The 21,531-nt window shown below is 41.5% G+C and overlaps 1 protein-coding gene across 1 annotated transcript in view; it reads right to left on the reverse strand.

Annotated features, from left to right (window-relative positions):
• Positions 1–20,100, reverse strand: part of LOC145412424 (uncharacterized) — a 97,017-nt gene extending 76,917 nt beyond the window's left edge. Inside the window, exons 1-3 of the mRNA XM_080282309.1 lie at positions 20,095–20,100; positions 19,221–19,371; positions 3,414–3,641 (exon numbers count right to left, since the gene is read on the reverse strand). Of these exons, the coding sequence (XP_080138435.1) occupies positions 3,414–3,641; positions 19,221–19,371; positions 20,095–20,100 (385 nt within the window). The remainder of the gene's footprint in view (positions 1–3,413; positions 3,642–19,220; positions 19,372–20,094) is intronic.
• Between the last annotated feature and the right edge of the window lie 1,431 nt (positions 20,101–21,531).

Consider the following 21,531-nt stretch of genomic DNA (forward strand, 5'->3'; position numbering starts at 1 on the left):
ATTCTGATAAGGCTTGGTCCATTGATGCAAATTCAAGGTACTCCATGGCAGCTTAAGTCATGTTACATTAATTAGCCTAACTCACATTCATTCAGGCTCAGGCAGATCAGTTCGGAAGCAATCAGCGCAGTTCAGGCCCATATAACCAATGCCTAATCATGTTCCTTCAAGACGTCATCTTAGCCTTATTCATCTTCATTCAGTTAGGTCCATTTAGGGTCAGGTAGGTCGCTTCAGATTCTGTTAGGTCAGTATTCAGGTTTCTTCAGGCTCACTCGTATCTTCAGGGTTATTTACGCCCATGCAGAAACAGTCAGGTCTGTCCTTAACATTTACATTCATTCAGGCCACTCCAGGTCCTGTTTGGTCAGTCATGATCCATTTAAATCAATTATGGTCCATTCATGTTATTTCAGTCCCATGCACATCCATTCATATCTGTTAGTTCCATTGTAAGGAGGCCATTTCAGTCATGTTCAGAACCAGTCAGATCAAAAAAGACCCTCTTCTGTCAACACAAGTCCAGTCAGGTAGATTAAGGAACGTTCAGATTAGTTCAGATAAGATTCACTAAGAATCAGTTCAGGTCAAGTGATATCACTTTAATAATTCTTGTGGCATTCATCCAGAATTACAGAGAATCTGCTGCATTCATTTTTTTTTTTTTTTTTTTTTTTTTTTTTTTGAGGGGTGTTTTCTCTCTACCGATAACCTCAACTGTTTCAAGTGCAATGTGTCCAGACATCTCGAAATGTAAGGATCTTGATTTTTGCTCACTTTTGTTCCCTGTTTTCTCAGAAGGGTAGCCTGTTAAAGAATCTGAGCTTTAGAGTCTTGCTTTTGACATAGAAAAGAAAATCAAGCTCATAAGATCATAAGACAAAGAACGCACATGTCATTCTCATTATTATGTGATATCCTGTCACTCAGGTAAAAGTGACTGTTCAAGAGCGCCAAAGAAGCAGGTAGGAAAGGGCCTTCCACCCAATGAGGGTTGCCATCTAAAGAACGTTAAAGGACTAAGAGAGACCCAAAAGATTCAGGACATTTAATGGAACACCAAATATTATTCTTGCCTTGCTCTCATGCGTCGATAGCCACTCCTAAACTAAATACATCGGCAGGAAGCAGAAAAATATTTAATCTTTCAAAGAGTCTGAAATAACTTCAAAAGGCTGCTTCTAATCCACTTGGCTTAAAGGCGGTAACACGCAAGCTTCTCAGTACACGGCCATTCAGCCATTGAGGAGCAGGCTTCCTGGAACAAGGATCAGGTCACAGCTCACTAGACTCTTTTCAGCCCAGAGTTTCTTCCTTTTGCAACTTATGATTTTCAACGTTATGGCAACCAAATCTCTTCTCCCTTCGACAAAAATGTAAGATCTACACAGTTTTAGAGAGAGAGAGAGAGAGAGAGATTGAAGCTGGAGTGCATGAAAATGGTGTCTCAAAGAGAGATTCTTTCTAACTCCTTTAGCATGAGATACTTTTCCTAACTTACAGTAAAGTCGTCAGGGGCTAGCCACAGTAGAATATACAAAACGTGCCATCACTGTAGTACGGTAACACAATACTCCCACCTTTCCGGGGACGACGACGCAGCTCCACGGAAACTCCATAATGACGGGAAATGAACTACTCGAGGGTAAAATTGGGTCTGAATAGAGTTAAAGTTACTGTAACATCGCTTCGCTGTCCCTTCCATTATGGGCAGAAATAAGGGAAATTGGGACAAATTGGGTCTGAAGAGAGGTCACAGTCACAACCCTCCACGGTCAGGAGATACCCGTTTGGCTGGATCTGCTTGGAAAATCTCTCCTGGTTTTGAAGATGGTGTACAGTCGCCTCGAGATGTGATGGTAGACATGTTGGTCTAAATCCGCGTACCACCAAAACGTAGAGATATGCCGTTTAGATCCAACATACTGGACTGAATACAACCATGAAGGGAAATAACTGAGAACCAAACCTACTGAGACCGATATCTACCGCCACGTTCGGTATTTGCTCACGTTATGGTAGGTTCGACGAGAGGTGGAAGGTTCGAAGAGAGGTGGCGGCGGTAGGTTTCCATTTTAAAAAACTATGCAGAAAGTGACTGCTTTAATAATCTCGTATAGATGACAGGCATAAATGCAAGCCTTCTTCTTTATCATCATCATCTTCTTCGTCTCCTTTCTCTTCTTTCTCTCCTCCTCCTCATCCTCATCCTCATTATCATCATCATCATCATCATTAGTAGTTGTATTTGTATTAGTATTAGTATTTGTATCAGTATTAGACTTCTTTTTTTTCCTTAAATACATTCTACAGCCGCTTGATCCTTTCCTTTCTCACACCATCATTAATATTAACAGTGACCAATGCTTCAAAAATGGCAATCTCTTCAAAAATAGTAACAAGAATCTGAAACATCGGTCGTACAAGCAAGCAAGAAAACCCACAAACAAGAAATTGAAAAGTGGATTGCATCTATTAGCGTCTGAGAAGGAGGCGAAATTTGGGGAAAGATGGTGGGGGGAGAGGGGTGATAATAGCATAATTCTCTCTCTCTCTCTCTCTCTCTCTCTCTCTCTCTCTCTCTCTCTCTCTCTCTCTCTCTCTCTCTCTCTCTCTCTCACAGAATATGGAGAAGATCGTACACACACACACACACACACACACACACAAACAGCTTCCTCAGAGCTACATGCACAGAGAAACAGCACGGCGCAACAACCTCTCTAGCAGTCAACCAAACACGCAAGCCCAACCTATGAACAACAACAACAACAACAACAACAACATCATTAAGAAAAGTGTGCGGCCTAACACGAGCCACACCATCATGGAGGGACAACAATAACAATTACATTTACCAGCGAGGGCGAAACAACAGCAATTTGTGGCTTAATGTAATTTTCGGAGTCCGGTTCACTCAGCTGGTGGAGTGCTGATGCTGGTGACAGAGAGGACACTGTATTGATTCCAGGGTGTAACGGGCCACAGTCTGGGGTCTAGAATTTCGTCAGAGCAGACAAAACCCATCTTCCACGATACCACGCTATGTTACGAGTACAATGACATTTCTGGTAATGCATCACACCATTGCTGAATTAGGCAAACCCAGTGTATAATTATTTAGTATGGAAGGTTTTTAATGGTTTCCTACGCGGTGATATTATAAAGGTGTGCAACGGAATCTGTTGCTCATTAGAGGACCGATAGGCCCTAGGGAACAGATTGTGTAGTGCCCAAACACACACACACACATACACACACACACACACACACACACACACACACACACACACACACACACATACACACACACATACACACACAACACTACATAATCACGCCGAAATAAACATACCCAAAATCACACCAACACCACAAGAGCACCCACACAACAAACCACTGTATAAACTCACTTGGCACGACCCACAGGACGACCAGTATGATCCTTAGCGTGGAAGGGGTCATGGTGGCGGCGTAGTGAAGCGGCCGCAGCGTACCCATGTAGTGGTTGAGGGCCACGACTAGAAGGTGGGAGATCTGCACCAATATACTCCCCATTCTTATCGCCTCCACGGTGAGCTTCACGCACATCCCCACGTGAACGTTGTAGACGCTGGGTAGGTAGCTGTTGACCGTGGTGGCTGGGGAATAGAGGGAATAGGAGGGTTAGTGTGTGTGTGTGTGTGTGTGTGTGTGTGTGTGTGTGTGTGTGTGTGTGTGTGTGTGTGTGTGTGTGTGTGTGTGTGTGTGTGTGTGTGTGTGTGTGTGTGTGTGTGTGTGTGTGTGTGTGTGTGTGTGTGTGTGAGAGAGAGAGGGGGGGGGAAGTGGCAGGTAAACAAATCTGTCAGGTAATGAGCATGAAAATGGGCAATTAGATCGGGTGGAAAAGCAGGAGACTGTCACCCTCCTCTCCCACCGTCACCAACTGTCCTTTTTACGTACTCATTACATGATAAGACTTGTTTACCTCTCTCTCTCTCTCTCTCTCTCTCTCTCTCTCTCTCTCTCTCTCTCTCTCTCTCTCTCTCTCTCATATAAATATAAACAATGTAAACCATGAAAAAGCTAGAATTCTCACTTGCATAACATGGCTTCCACACCAAGACCTTCTTATTTCACCGTCAGCACTACAGTACAAGCTACCATCAGACTAATGTTATTCTGCCTCAGGACACTGTGTTGCAACTAAGAGATAATTAACGCTGCTGTCTGTTTATCTAATTAGCTTATTCATTTTGCACATTATCATCCTTTGCACTAGCACGGCGTCTTCTGCATTATATTCTTGATACCGACGGGAGATTTTGTTTAACTTATAGTGGTGACGCATCGTAGAGGATGTTAATTCTTTCACATTCCATTGACGCATGAAGATACTTTTTGCAGGTTACCACACAGCTTTCCTTCTTTCCTTCCTTCCTTCCTTCCTTCCTCCCTTTCTTTCTCTCTTTCTTTATTTTAGATGAGGGGAAGTCTAGTAGCCAGAGGGTTGAAAACTATCTAGGTAACCACTGGACTGCTAGAGATTCCCTTACTTCAGCAAAATGGTCTGGATATCACATGACTGCAATGCCCAAGAGCGTCCATGGAAGCGAAAGGGTAAGTTCCTCGCAGACACTAAGGACAAGGAACTCCTTTGAGGTGGTTAACTCCTTCAATCCGATGAAATATATACTCCTTTCACCTTAATTTTTTGGCCCTGATTTTCTTCCTTTTGTTCCTTACTGCATGTAGCTCAGTGAAACGAAAAGAGAATACCACGGCCCTACATTCTTTCCTTAGCACTTATTCGTGAGTAGCATCATCATACTCTAGTGTTAATTTGTTGCCACAATTCTGCATTCAAGATGGAGGGATGGCAATTTTTGGCCGAGTTAGAGTCAGAAGTCTAATTGCCTCAAGACGATTTTATTTAGGATGGATCTTTATTAGTGGAGGGTAAAGTGAAGGCTGTACCCATACCTTCCATCTTAGAAAGTTTCCCCCAACTTGAATATTATCGTCAAGTGACTGCAGAATAAACTAAATACGTCATCAGAGTGAAGGGGTGGGAAATCTCACTTTTAAGACTACCTACGTTTATTTCAGCTGACCTTAGATATAGGGAGAGAGGCTCGTTGATTACTTAGCGACGATGACGCCTTATATTTTGTTATTACTGCTGCTACTAGGCAATTTTTATTCAGCGTAAAAGAGCATTCTAGCAATGATGGGATTAAAAAGCATATAGAAAGACACAGATAGATAGGTAATGAGACAGATAGGTATGTTTCGATAATTTTTCCACGTTCCAAAATCTAATCTCCCCAGTTCCAGAAGTTTTACCTGTAGGCCGAATAAACATATCAGGGAGTCGTACGAATAAATTACAAAATATATGAGAAAGAAAAAAATAGCCTCAGTGTAAAGGAGTCATCACGGCATACTCCCCATTCATTAGTTTTTACACGTGCAATTACTTTTAAGAAGAGACTAGTTTTTGACGATCGTATGAGAGCACTAAAAAAAGCAAAGGTAATCGATTGTGTGGCCAGTATTTTTTTTTTTTTTTACGGTGTGTGTGTGTGTGTGTGTGTGTGTGTGTGTGTGTGTGTGTGTGTGTGTGTGTGTGTGTGTGTGTGAGAGAGAGAGAGAGAGAGAGAGAGAGAGAGAGAGAAATATCAGATGCAGATAAAATGAGAGTCAGTAAAGGTGAGTGAGAATGACGAGAAATGGGTACTAATTTACGCTGGGTAGAGGGAACGCAAAGGAGTCATTCTGGGAGACTGCTAGGCCTTGTTCTTTCTCCCTCCCCCTAGTCTCACGCTCAGGCTTCCGAATGAACTCCCAAATAAGTTTCCCAGATATTATTATTATTATTATTATTATTATTATTATCATTATTATTATTATTTTATGGTTAAACATACACTACGGTCATTAAGAAGACAAATCGTTAATTATTATGATCAATTAACTCCTGACAGTTTTTAGCCACAGGTACTGATGTCAGATGGGCAGTTTTAGTAATACTTCACATTATACTGAGAGAGAAGACAAACGAACTTACTTTAGAAGAATGATCAGATTTATTACTTAGGTCAACATCTGTTTTAGAGAAAAATTTCTTCTCCATACAGCACTGTATGTGCTTGAAGTTTGATGCAGTCTTTCCACTACTGCACATTGTATAAAAGTATTATTTTCACGTTTCACTTTCTATCATGTAGAGACAAATACTGTATAAAGCTAGAAATCCACAGATATTTTCTCTCTGTATGAACAACTTTGATCCTTGCACAGTGCCTACTCTGAACTGCTGAAAATCGTCAGAACTACAGTATAATAACCCCTCCATATACAGTCAGAAACAAACGAGCAATTATTTTCAGTACCAAGTGTGGTTAAACCCTAAACAGATATTTTGGCCAACTTACGTGTTTTATTCTAAATATGGCCAGACGTATAGTGTCAGCAGAAGGAAAACTCTTGTAGTAAGAGGGTTAAAATATACCAAACCACAGTTAATATTACCTGATTATTTTGTTCCTACTGGAAATTCTTTAAAATAAAAAGCAACTTATGATATGTTGAGTGATTGCCAATAATATTTCTAAGTACCATGCACTACAGAAGTAAATGATCCAACTGATGAAATTTAACTGTTCTATGAGTGTACGGTGAATATCAATTGATAAGCTTGATAAGCGTAATCTATAAAACCTCACTTCATTACTGCATCATTCAAAATTACTTTTGATAAGACTATGCACTATCGACATGTTATATCTATTAGGAGTAATAAACATGAATTAACATGTCACGAGATGGCATATTTCAACATCCTATTCGCCTCCGACAGCCTCCTCTCCCACCCAACACTAAAATTAATTCACCGGGGACACACACAAGAATATTCAAAATTAATCTTGACGTGAGAGTGAGTAATTAATACTTTATAACTGGTGCGAGTAATGTGCTTGACACTCGAGAGGGATTAATATCACGCTCTTCACTTATCAGTCTCTTCTCTCATGCAATACCGAAATGAACACCTGACACTACAGGACAGAGGAGCCACGTGAAGCAATAACTCTTAACTGAGATGATGTATTAATTTGGTTTATTTTTATTATCTTCAGGCGAGGTGCTGCAGTGAGGCACCTTCTTGTGGTGACACCGATATGACTGGATGGTGGAGCTGCTCGGTTATACAAACATTCCTCAGCTACTTCCCTATACTCCGAAAGAAGGATGGTGAGCTGCAAGAGAAAGGCTGTCCACTGGGTCCACATTTCGGATGAACCTGGGGCTGCAACACTACTACTGCTATACTGGAGATTTTATTCAGATTAGGAACGATCTCTACTTCCCTAGCACTGAAACACTTAATGAAGGCTACTGTATATCTAACCCCTCATCTCCAGTAAGAGAACCCTTGTCAGAACTAAATAAAATCTTCTAATGGTTGCACTAATGAAATGAAACAGACGTCCATGGGCTGAATAGATTAAGAGTGAAGTCAGGTGTGGTAAGGGGTGAGTAGGTGCAATTGAGGAACTGACTGGGACAAGTGAGGTACTGAGAGGGGCAGATGAGGTACTGAGGGGGACAGGTGGCGTACTGAGGGGAGCAAGTGAGGTACTGAAGGGAGCAGGTGAGATACTGAAGGGGGAAAGTGAGGTACTGAGGGGGGCAGGTGAGGTTCTGATGGGGGTGGGGGCAGATGAGATACTGAGGAGGTAGGGGAGACATTAATGGGGGCAGGTGGGGTATTGACGGGGGTTAATCGTTTGGTAAAGGTAGGGCTAGGAACTGGTAACTATACATAAGACTACGACCATGATCGTAACGCAGAAACATCCCACCTATCGATCAGTTTACGGCAAAATGTAGCTGCCAATAGACCGCAAAACAGCGTTAAATTTGAGAACAGGCAAAACATGAAGACATAACCTAAGCCAGTCCTAACAGACTTGGATAAGTGTGAACTATTACAATATTACTGAACGGTATTTACAACAATTTGACGCTTTTCCTCAAACTACAAAGGGTCCACGGATCGACATCCTAGGTAAATGGTGTCACGGTTAGGTTAAGTGAATTAGGTTGGGTTTGGGTGGCATAATATCTCCTGACATTTTTGAGATCCACTGGTGTAGTGCTACGGCCATGGAATAGTGCTAGTCTGGAAACAATGGCAGAATTATTATTTTTTTTTTTAACACAACACATGATGATGATGATGATGATGATGATGATGAAGACGAAGTTATTTTGTCTACAATACTGTGACTCATTATTTTGAAAACAGTAGACAGCAGGCTAATTAGCAATTTCTTGGAAGTACTTTTATGCCTGACGGGAATTGTTTCGAAGCTTTTCGTAAGACACTCCTTTGTGAGGTGTTGAAAAGTAAAGCAAATTGTTTTCACATATTATTATTTATGAACATATATATATGCATACATACATCCTTACACGTTTATATATATATATATATATATATATATATATATATATATATATATATATATATATATATATATATATATATATTCATCATTCATTCATCACCCAATCCCACGTTGCCCCATGAGATGCGTAGGAGTCCGGGGCTAGGCAAAGGCAAGATGGTCCTGACATTTAAGATGAGAGTGACCAGCCGCACTCATCCCTGAGTGGCATTACGTGAGCAATAAACCCCAACCACCCCTTGGATATAAACCTTCACTGGCTCAATCCGACTGGAGCGCCGTAATTACCCACTAAACCACCAGGCGCCAAAATCTGGATATATGGTTACCGCCCAGCGTAGTAAATGGTTTCCTGGTGTACAGGAAACGATTTGGATTGTCACTCGGTGTAGAGTCACCCACAGGTAGAAGGAAGAGGAAAGAATGAAGGAAAAGACAGAAGAATGAGCGTAAAGTCACCAATAGGCAGAAGGACGAGGAAAGAATGAAGAAAAGAAAGACAGAAGTGGATGGAAGGAAAGTAAGATGGAGGAGAGGAAAGGGTAGACACCCGAGAGCAGCAGTACATCGAGTGAGTGGATGGTGAGCGTCCCCACCTGCCCACTATATATATATATATATATATATAGGAAGGGCAAGAGAAGGTGTGGCCTTGTTAGTGAGTCCGGAAGTGCAGCAGTGTGTGATTGAATGGAAGGAGGTGTCATCGAGACTGATGTGGGTGAAAGCGAAATTTGAACGTGAGTTGTGGGTGTTTGTGAGTGCATATGGGCCTGGTAGTGAAAGGGATGAACAAGAGAGGGAGTCTTTCTGGAATGATGTTGATGAGTGTCTGCAGAGTTTTGGAGCGAATGTGAATGTGGTAATGATGGGAGATCTGAATGCTAGAGTGGGAAATGTAGCAGTTGAAGGCGTAGTTGGTATGCATGGTGTGCCTGGAAGAAATGAAAATGGGGAACGAATGATAGCGATGGGTGTTGAGCGAGAGATGGTGATTGGGAATACGCTGTTTGAGAAGAAAGATATTTATAAGTATACATGGGTGAGACAGGAGGGTGGAAGGGTTGTTGATAGAGCCTTGATGGACTATGTGGTTGTGTCTAGGAATGTAATAGGAAGATTGTTGGATGTGAGAGTTCTGAGAGGGGAGGGTGGAGGTATGTCTGACCACTACCTGGTGGAGGGAAAGTTAAGAGTAGGTAAGAGATGGGTGAGAGCTAGGAGGGTTAGGTGTGGCAGGGAGGTTTTGAAAGTGAGTGAGTTGGATAAAAGAGAGAAAAAGATAGAGTATCAGGAGAAATTGAAAGATGAGTGGAACGCAGTGAAAGATCGGGAAAATGGCAGCGTGGAGGAGGAATGGCAGTTGTTTAAGAGTGCTGTGGTGGAGCATGCAGAAGAGGTGTGTGGTGTGAGACGTGTGGGTGGTGGTGTAAGAAAAGGAAGTGAATGGTGGTGCGAGGAAGTAAGTATGGCTGTGGCTGAGAAGAGACGTGCATATGAAGTGTGGCTGCAGAGGAAGGATGAGATGTCATATGAAAGGTATAAGGAAAAGAGGAATAGAGCGAGAAGGGCTGTGCGTGATGCTAAAGTGGCAGCAGATGAGAGGTGGGGTAGGCGGCTGACAGAGAATTTTCAACAGAATAAGAAAATGTTTTGGAAGGAGGTGAAAAGGGTGCGAAAGGGAGAGTCTGGGAAGGAAGAACGAGTAAAAGCAGAGGATGGAAGGATGTTAATTGAGATGGATGCAGTAAGGAAGAGATGGGCAGAGTATTTTGAAAGATTGTTAAATGTAGAGGAGGAAAACGTGGCTGAGATTGTGGCAGATAGAAGGGTGCAAGGAATAAATGTGTTGGGAGAGTTGAATGATTCTTTGATCACGAAGGAGGAAGTGGAGAAGGCAGTAAAGGAGATGAAAACAGGGAAAGCTGCAGGTATGGATGGGTGTGCTGTGGAATGCCTGAAGGGTGGTGGAGTGACTATTGTTGACTGGTTAGTAAGATTATTGAATGTGTGCTTTGAGAAAGGTATGGTGCCAATTGACTGGGCAAGTGCTTGTGTGGTCCCGTTGTATAAAGGCAAGGGTGATAAGTATGAATGTACTAGCTTTAGGGGTATAAGTCTGTTGAGTGTTGTAGGTAAAGTGTATGGTAGAGTGTTAATTATGAGAGTTAGAGAGGGTACAGAGGGAGTGATTAGTGATGAGCAGTGTGGCTTTAGGAGAGGGAGGGATGCGTTGATCAGGTGTTTGCTGTGAGACAAGTGTGTGAAAAGTATTTAGCGAAAGGCAAGGATGTGTTTTGGGCATTTATGGATTTAGAGAAAGCGTATGATAGAATTGATAGGGAGGCTTTGTGGACTGTTTTAAGATTGTATGGACTTGATGGTAGGTTACTAAAAGGGGTGAAAAGTTTTTATGTAAATAGTAGAGCGTGTGTAAGAGTGGGAAATGCTGTGAGTGATTGGTTTCCCGTGAGAGTGGGGCTGCGACAGGGATGTGTGATGTCGCCTTGGTTGTTTAATATTTACATGGATGGTGTTGTAAGGGAGGTGAATGCAAGAGTTTTAGGTGGTCTGAGTCTGGTAAATGTTGATGGAGGAGAGTGGAATCTGAAGCAACTGCTGTTTGCAGATGATACTGCATTGGTGACTGATTCAGAGGAGAAATTGAGACAGTTGGTAGAGGAGTTTGGAAGGGTGTGTGAAAGGAGGAAATTGAAAGTAAATGAGAATAAGAGTAAAGTGATGAAGTGTACTAGGTTGATAGATGGTAGGGGGATGAATATAGTTTTGAATGGTGAGTTGCTTGAGGAGGTAGATTGTTTTAAATATCTAGGGTCACATGTTGCTGTGGATGGAAGAATAGATGCAGAAGTGAAGTTTAGAATTAATGAAGTAGGAAAGGTGCTGGGAGGAATGAAAAAGTGTTTAAATGTCGTTCGCTTAGAATGGATGTAAAGAGAAGGCTGTATGAGGGTGTTGTGGTACCGACTGCGTTATATGGGGCTGAAACATGGAATATGGGTGTAGCAGAGAGGAAAAGTTTGAATGTAATGGAGATGAGATGTCTGAGGAGTATGTGTGGAGTGACGCGTATGGATCGAGTGCGAAATGATGAAGTGCGAAGGAGAACTGGAGTTATTCGGGAGATGGCTGGTAGAGTTGAGCAGAGGGTGTTGCAATGGTTTGGGCATATGGAGAGAATGGATAATGAGCGATTGGTGAAAAAGATAACTAGATCTGATGTGAGAGGTGTAAGACTGAGAGGAAGACCACGAATAGGATGGATGGACAGTGTGAAGAGAGCGCTGGATGCGAGAGGGATGTCTGTTGAGCAAGGAAGAGTGGCTGTGCGTGACAGAAATAAATGGAGAGAAATTGTGAATGAATAAGTGATGACGCAGCCCTGAGGGGATATTCTCCCGCATTTGGTCTGATCAGCTAGTCAGGTCAGGTGCGGGTAAGGGGATGGGTCTGTTATGATGTGGCAGGGGTAAACCAGTTCTGCTGTCGGGCCCTGCTGTGGATGTCACTGCTTGCATTGCGCAGTTGACCCTTGTGCGGTGTGATGCGGTGAGGATCTGTCCGTTCTCCCCTTTGGGGCTAAGATGCGAATGAATGTGTTTGAATGGATGAGTAAATGGAGAGTGAGTCGTCCTGTCTCGGCTACCTCCCTTTCCTTGGGGGAAGCAGCCTAGGTATATAGATATATATATATATATATATATATATATATATATATATATATATATATATATATATATATATATATATATATATGCGTGTGTGAAAGTACGGCACACTGCACTGGGTCTATAAAAGACTAGGAATAGATAATGACGATAATGAACAATAATAATAATAATAATGTAATAATTGTGATGATAATATGCGCGCATCAGGCAGCCAGTCATTCTCTTAATTAAGCTTAAAAAAAGGTGTGGCTGACAGTAAACCAAGCTACTCTACGTAAACCCAGACCTGCTTAAAACAACAGGTGAGGGGTGCCATAGAGAACATTGCAGCACCCTAGCCCTTGGACAAACAATTTATCCTTTCAATCTGAGGACGCATCTACATATTCTTACTTCTGACAACGACTTTAACCGGCTTAAGGGAAAACCTACCAATTACAGGAGTTACATGTAGCGTTCAATAATCGCTTCAGTACGGGATGCTTTTCTTAAGCAAAATTGCCCGTTAGTAGCAAGACTGATGTATAAATGGCGTCAACAGATTACAGTAGTGACCATTGGAGGGTATTTCAGAGAAGCGACACATACAACATAAGAGACTGGACTAACAAGATAAAGAGCTTTAACTAATGTATAATAGTGTTAAATTACAACAGCAGCAGCAGCAGCAGCAGCAGCAGAAGCTGCAATAGTTATAGCAGCAGTAGTGGTAGCAGTTGTAGTAATAGCAGTAGTAGTAATTGTTGCAGTAGTAGTAGCAGCAGAAGTAGTAGTATAAAAAGGGAAGAATGCATTACACTTATATCAACCCTGAACCAGGTTTTCACTTCGTACCATGTTTCCATTACAAATTATTATTAATGCTATTGAAAGCCAGGCGATAAATAAACGTTTTCATTCAGTCGTAATAAACTCCTCACTGTCAGTTACACCCTCCCTCCCTCCCTCTCCAATATTCTGTATATTTTAACCCCTCCCGGATTCCTCATTATCACTTCGTCATATTCGGCTCCCTTCCTCTCTCTCTCTCTCTCTCTCTCTCTCTCTCTCTCTCTCTTTCAGCCAACTAAACAATTTAATCCAGCATCCGTCAGTCCGTTTACAGCTGCACATCAATGCCCTGGGCTCCTCTCCCCTCGACCTATCCTCCCGTCCACCAAAACAAATGTGTATTAATGTATTCCGCCGCAAGGGAGGGGGATTCACCGGCCACACGCATACATTAACCCTGCCCCTGCCAAATGGGTTGTTTAGATTTTTTCCCAGAGGCGGTTTTATTCAGTAAAGTTGAATGGGAAACTTCTCTACATTTTTCATATCGATATTTCATTCTGCTTATCTCTAGACGATTTTGCTAAGGAAGGATGACCCCAGTGTAGCCAAGGAATAAAAAAAAAAAAAAAAAAAGAAAGAAAGAAAGAAAAAAAAAAAAGCTTGTCTCAAATATTTCACCGGATATCGTTATTGTGCTTAAACACAAACGCTTTTATTCGGCTGAGAGAAGTCTTTAGTGATCAGAACATTAACTTCTCTGGCTAATTATCTTATTTGTTCAAAACCGCATCTAAATAATAAGCAAGTAACGATATAAACGTCAGAACTGAAGAAGCCTTACACATTGACATCTGATTTTTTTTAGTTAAACAGATTTCTATACAACTGGAAGTACATTGCGATACAAAAATTTGAAAGAATGGTAAATAAGAGTTTAAAATATGGTTGCAGAAGATATTGCTACAAAAACTCGGAAAGGATAGAAAAATGAAAAACAAAAGTCTACTTAGGATGGGTGTTAGCAGGATTTTCGGCAAAGTTACAGTATTCACTGAACGACTAAAGAAATCTTACAGAACATGATTTTACGATGACACGGGAGATTAACAGTAAGTGCCTGAACAAAATTAGATTTGTTGGTGACTTAGATCCCTTTGGTAAACTGTTTAAAGAGCTACGGCAGATGAATGATGAATTATGAAATGAAGACTTCAACGTAGGACTCCTGTGATTATATGAAAACTAAACTCGTACCTGACAGCTTTGTTCATTCCCTTCAAGTAAAAAAGATGAATGTTAGTATATATATCGGAATTTATAGTTTGTTGTTAGGACGATAACTTGAAACTGCCATAATTCAAGATAATGTAAAAAATAAAAATGAAAGAGAGGCCTTTTAGTAAGCAGAGCAACTACATGAGAAGCAAACTTTCCTTATTTACGAGTATACTGAGAAAGGTTTTATAATCATCGTGCCTGTGTTATGGAGTAGAAGTCCAGAACCAAACAAAAGTCTTACAACATAAACCATTGAGACCTCGGCCTGCAGCAGAGGATGCTGTTAATATATCAAGTGTAGGTGTATTTGTGGGATAAAAGTGAATCCATACTAGATGCGTGCGTCATGACCAAGAGGCCAAATACATAAAAAAAAAAAAAAAAAAAAAGCTGCGCGTTGCTATCCTCGTCGGCAATACTCAATACTCGTTCATCTTGGCCGTGAATCGAGAAGACAGGGGAAAATTTCTTGGAAAAAGAATTGAGGAAAGTAGATGGCATATTCACTAGACTCATCAACTACTGCAAAAGGGATAATATCTTTCACTCAACAAATTTCGAACAACTAAGGTAACGGAACTGCAGACCAGGGATGGCGTGGGTGGACAGGACTGACGGAGAGCCAGCTGAAGGTATGGCGCTTATCAACGGCCTGACAATGATGAAACGGGTTAACATGCAACAGGTCAGGGAGGAGAAAGTTGGGAGAGGCCCTTGTTGTGTACCGAACTAACGTATAAACTGATGATAACTAAATTTATTCATACCTGTATACTGGAATATACTTTTTAGCATATGTTGAAATGCATTAAAATTCTTGTAATACTTTTTTCTCCAAGAATATATCTATTATCAATTCAGGGCAACATTATCCTACATTACAGGTATTCTCATACATTTATGCATCATACTCTGCTTATTTTCAAGCACTTTTTGCTGTCGCTCACAGTTATCATTATTCCATACATTTACTGCTTCAGTAATTTCCCAGTGAATCAAGCATTGGCAGAGTCATCCTTAAATAAGCGATTAATTCTTGAATACTACTGTGCCAATATTTTTCCGTATATTTATCATCATACTTCCATCAGTGTAATCCAGTTATCCATATTCGCACAAGGTTAGAAGATACAGAACAATGAGCTTTGATTCCTTTCGGGATACGAGAAGGAAATCCCAGATACAGATTTTCCTCTCCTGTGTCATAAGCGACACTAGGCTGCCGGCAACAAAAGACACAAGTGATGGACGGAGGAGTCGCCGAATCCCTTCACTACAAGTGATCTCCTTCTGTCCTTTTTAGTCGACGTTTACAACACGTAGGGAATATATGAAAAATAATCTGTCTCCCGTATCTCTAGGGAATTTTATATATCAATTAATGCAGTTCCTCCTATTCATATATTCATACATTTTCTCCATTCATTCACTGATTCAACATATTGTACGCTCCTTGTCCTTGAATCCCAACAAACATTCAAACATCCACACATTCATTCATTCATTATTTGACTAATTGCATTAAAAGGTCATGGCAGTGTAACAACAGATGTCATTGTCATCGTAAAACAAGTGTAAAATCAGAACAAGTACTGATTATGTATACTATATATACATACATATCTATCTATCTATTGTCAGACGCCATAATCCCGTAAGGGGTGGCCAATTGACTCTGAGTTATTTTTTTTACGGGGAGGAGCACTAACCCTCCACCAACCCACTTGCTGACACGTAGAGAGAAAGTATGGTTTGGTTATATGGTTACTACCCAGCGTTGTAAATGGTTTCTTGGCTAACAGGGAGTCATTTGGCTTGTCACTCAATGTAAAGCCACCTATAAAGGAAAGAAAAGCAATAAGAAGTGACAGGAAAGATGGGAGAAATAGGAAGAGAGGAGGGCAGGCACAGAAAAAGAATGATAAAGGCTAAGGAAGAACTAGGCAGCACTACATCAAGTGAGTGGATGATGGTCGCCACCTCCTACCACGAATACATACATACATACACACACACACACACACACACACATTATATATATATATATATATATATATATATATATATATATATATATATTTTTGTGTGTGTGTGTGTGTGTGTGTGTGTGTGTGTGTGTGTGTAAAACGAGGGAGAGTGGCCATGTGCAGTTTGCCACAAGGGCGTGGGAAGTAATTCCATCTTGTGCGGTGTGTGTGATAAATGGGTTCATAAGAGATGTCGTGGTATCAGAGGTAGACTGCGAGATAATGCTGATTTTATGTGTATGGCGTGCCGGGGTGAGCAGGTGGAGATCGTCAGACGTGAAAGGATTGAACTTGCTGGTGAATCTCTTGAGTGTGTGGAAGAGTTTTGTTATTTGGGAGACATGTTGTGTGCTGGAGGTGGGGCTGGAGCTAGCTCTGTGGCTAGGGTGAGAAGTGGTTGGAAGAAGTTCAGGGAGCTCTTGCCTCTCCTGACATTGAGAGGGCTCTCCCTACGTGCTAAGGGGTCTTTGTATGCAGCATGTGTTAGGAGTGTAATGCTGTATGGCAGTGAGACCTGGGCAGTGAAGGAGGAAGACATTCGCCGGCTCAGACGTACAGAAATGACAATGATTAGGTGGATGTGCAGTGCGTCCCTGCGTCCAAGGCCTGGAGGGGCTGGGTTTACAATGGAAGAGTTGAGAGGTAGGATGGGACTGGAGTGTATTGGTGTTGTGATGAGGAGAGGTAGATTGAGGTGGTTTGGACATGTGGAGAGGATGGGGATGATAATTGGGTGAGGAAGGTGAGAAGTGTTAATATTGGGGGTGGGGTTATGAGGGGTAGACCGAGAAAGACATGGGACTAGGTCATTAAGTGTGACCTTAGGGTTAAGGGACTGAACAGGGAGGCTGCAATGGATCGTGCAGCGTGGAGAGCCGCCATTAGGTGACCAAGGCCGACACATGCAAGCATGTTGGAGCCTTTAAAAACGAAACGAAACGATATATATATATATATATATATATATATATATATATATATATATATATATATATATATATATACTGTATATATATATATATATATATATATATATATATATATATATATATATATATATATATATATATATATATATACTGTGTAAAACAAATAAACTGGTGATTCAACACTGAAATCCATATAAAAACGTCTCATACATAAATAGGTCATCAGGTTCACACAGCTTTTATTCAGCATTCATACATTCAGCTTTCCATCACCCTGGCCAGCTCCATCATCCCGCATGCATGTCATCCATAACCCCATGCCTCACCAACACGTGGATCAGGCCTCGTGCATCCAGCCTCTCATCCAACTCGCCATCCACTCATCCAATTCGCTGTTCATTCATCAGCCTATCATCCATTCATTCAATCTGCCATCTATTCATCCAACCCCCATCCAATCTTCCAATGTGCCATCTGTCTATCCGTCTATCCAACCTGCCATCGATTCATCCCGCCTGTTGTCCGTGCATTCATGCATTCAACCTGTCATCCAGTCAGCCAATCATTCATACATCCATTCAATATGCCATCTATTCATCCATCCTGCCATTCAATTATCCAACCTGACATCCATTCATCCATTCTTCCCTTCACTCATCCAACCTGCCATTCTTTTATTTGACCTGCCATGTATCTATCTCTCCTTTCAGCTGTTCATTAATCATTTCATCTATCCATCCATCCATCTATTCATCCATACTACCAACCCATTTTCTAACCTATCTATTTATTCATTCATCCATTCACGTATACATCCATCAATCAATCCATCCATTCACCTATCCTTATATCCATTCATTTATCCTACCATAAATCCATCCATCCATTCATATATCCGTCCATCCATCAGACAATGGCAGTTCTCCTCCATCCATCCATCCAACATCCCAATCAACATCTTATTCATCTATCACCAGTGCGATTTTTCATATAGCTCTCCGTCCACCTGTCCCGGCTTGCCTTCCTTAGACAGAAGGTCAGGTGTATTGTGAGAGAGAGAGAGAGAGAGAGAGAGAGAGAGAGAGACAGACAGACAGACAGACAGACAGACAGAGACAGACAGACAGACAGACAGACAGATAGAGACAGAGACAGAGCATACACGATAAATCATAATGTACTTCTATTTGATATATGGTCGAGTAATTCATCATTGTCTGTTCTATGCATCCCTAACCTGAGCCATTCACTCGTGAACACATTCATTCATCATCCTAGCGTCATTCATACAATAATCCACTCCTGTATTCATTTCCCTGCTAAACTATCGAACTATTTCATTCATTCAACCAACTACATTCATTCACTCATTCACTCATTCATTCATTCACTATTCACTATTCACTTACTCAGCCATCCACTCACTCGTGTACTTATCCACTCTTTACTCGTTCATCCTATTATCTAACCACGCATTCATTCATTCATCCATCTACTCAGCTACCAGTCTACTGATCCATCCATCCAGTCATCTACTCGTATTCATCCACTCATCAGTCTTCTCTCTTATTATTTAACCCACCCATGGGCTCGTCCACCTATTCTCTATCCAATCATTTCATTATCCATCCATTCATCGATCCATCCATTCATCCATCCATCCATTCACTCAGGTACTTACCAGGTACCAGTTTATCAATATCCTCTCAGTTATAGGCGAGAATGTATTGCTAACTGGGAGAGAGAATTACACGAGTATCCCAACATCCAGTCATCCTCTTGCTCATCCCATCATCCACCTAGCCATCCACTCATCTGCCTCTATCACCCACTCATTAATTCACCCACTCACCCATTCAGTCTTCCGCCTACAGCTATCATTCTCCTAGTCATCCGCCCCCTTATCATCCACCCACACAACCACCCCATCACCCACTCACCGACAGCCGCTGATAAGAACAGGAGAACAATTTTTGCCGCTACCAGGGACGGTGAGGGGCACAACGCAATATCCACTCATCCACTCATTTATCCACTCCCTCACCTACTGCTCCACCCACTCACCGACAGCCAGCGATATGGAGAACACCGTATTTGCCGCTGCCAGGGAGAGTGAGAGCCGCACGGTGGGTGACACAGGCCTCTTGACCCAGGGCGTCGCACACACCACCGCCGAACTCACCAGGCCAGACGCCAGGCATAAAGCAATCACGATCTGTGGGGAAACGTGGAAGGGGTTAGGTAGATGAGCGAGTAGGAGATGAATGAGTGGAGTAAGAGGTGGTCTGTGGAGAAAAGCACGTGAATGAGTAGGTGGATAGGTGGTGGAAGGACATGGGTGAGTGATGGGGAGTAGGTGAATGAGTGCAGGTAGATAGGAATATAGGTGAGCTGAGGGGGACAGATGGTTGAGTAGAGCTGTGTAGTTGGATGAGTATGATGTTAGGTAGATGAGGGCATGTAGATAAATGAAGGAGTGGAAGTGAGTGAGTATGTGAACAGGAGGATGACTATACGTTGATAGGGAGATATGTGAATAAGTAGAGGTGGACAGGGAGAAAAACTGACGTAGAGAAATAGATAAGTAGTTGAGTAAATGAGTAAAGGTGGATAGCTATATGGGTGGCTGCAGCATGGTGGATGGGCAGAGACTAAGCAATGACTACGTATAATAATCTGGGCAATGTTTCTTAAGTGCTTTTCTTTTCACCTACTCTAGAACCTCTCCTACTCTGTGGAGCGGGATACAAAGGCAGTGGTGAGAGGTAGACAGCGGTTCATATTACAGACATCCCTACATCCCTTTTTTACCATATACACGACATGAAAAATTTAGGCAGTATTTGTGAAGTTTCTTACAGAAAGTCATGCATCATATAATAAGAAATGTTTTTTATTTCTCTCTCTCTCTGTTAAGTATCATATATCAACGACTTACAAGCATACTCAATGTGTTCCTGATGTAGAAGATAAGAAATAACTCATGGATAAAAAACGCCGAGATACTTACCAGCCGACCTTTGAACAACTCAGTTATAAGAAGTAAATAACCGTCTACTAGCGCTGCACTGAGGCCTAATATTGATCAAGATGCCTTTAATAATACTACTCGTATGATCATGTACAACAGACATAATCAAACTTAACAGCCAGAACCTGCACTTGATTCTTCTGTTGACAAGGCTGAGTGTCAAAGAGTTCGACTCGGAGATTAATTTGGCGCAAGCATTGGTTTGGGATAGAATGTACGAATGCATGGAGGTGGGCAGGAGGGAAGAGCCAAATTCCCCTCTCTTCCTCCTACCCCGCCTCCTCAAAATACTCTTGTTCCATTCTTCCTCTTCCTTTTTACCCCTGAATAATTAGAAAGTCCTGATAAACTGTTTCAAATTCTGGGTAAACTGGTGTGTTTTCTGCAATTCTAAAGACAGGTATATGAAACTATGAAGTCTTGTTCGCCCACACATCCTCTACGTGGAAATATAACATACAAACCTTCCCAATTACGATTCGTCGACTCAGAAGCTCATTCGAAAAGTTTATCTTCCATTTCTACGAATAGTTCAGTAGTCCCGTCCCCCGAGATGCTACCAGGATTACTTGGCGATATTAATGTCAGGCATATTACACTACCAACATAGTATATGTCAGTATTAAATAAGCGTCTCAGAATTTAAAATATTTGCCAATGTAATGTGATGATTTTATTATTATAGACTAATGGCAGCTAAACAAATGTAATATTTGCACCAAACTAAGAGAAGACTTTTTTTTTTTAAGCGAAGTGGATAAGTTTATTTGGGATACTGTTGCGTGAAGAAGATGTAGTATGGTGATATAATGTGTGTGGTGCGGTACAGTGTGTGACACTGTGTATTGTGGTGTGTTACACTACTGGAACAGTGTTGGGTGGTGGTGGTGTGTGGCAGTGTGGTGTGGTGGCAAGACATGGTGGTATAATGAGGCAGACTGAGATGTGGTGGTACAATGTGTTGGGGAAGTGAAGCGTGGTGGTGAAGTGTGTTAATTTAGAACTGTAGTGAGCCAATTCCCAAAGAGCCTTTGTTACTGGACGAAAGCATGGCAGTGTGACTGAACCAATGGATTAATTTAGTTTTGGACTCGCTATGAATGAATAGTCTCAATGATCTTGGACAAAATTATATAAGCTTATTCTCGTAAGATTATGAGGTTCCGTAACACTTCATCCTTAGCGATTTATTTTGTATATTGTACTTCAGTAATCCTTATTATATTACTGATGCAAAATACATCGACATCAAATTGATGTCAAGTAGAAGTGAATATTTAATGTAACATGTAGAACAAATCACTGAGGAAGGGATGTCGCGAAAGTCTTCACGTTAACACTCAA

This window comes from Coenobita brevimanus, chromosome 93 (genome assembly GCF_032717465.1).
Source record: "Coenobita brevimanus isolate Jiangsu-jjx chromosome 93, ASM3271746v2, whole genome shotgun sequence".
NCBI lineage: Eukaryota > Metazoa > Arthropoda > Malacostraca > Decapoda > Coenobitidae > Coenobita > Coenobita brevimanus.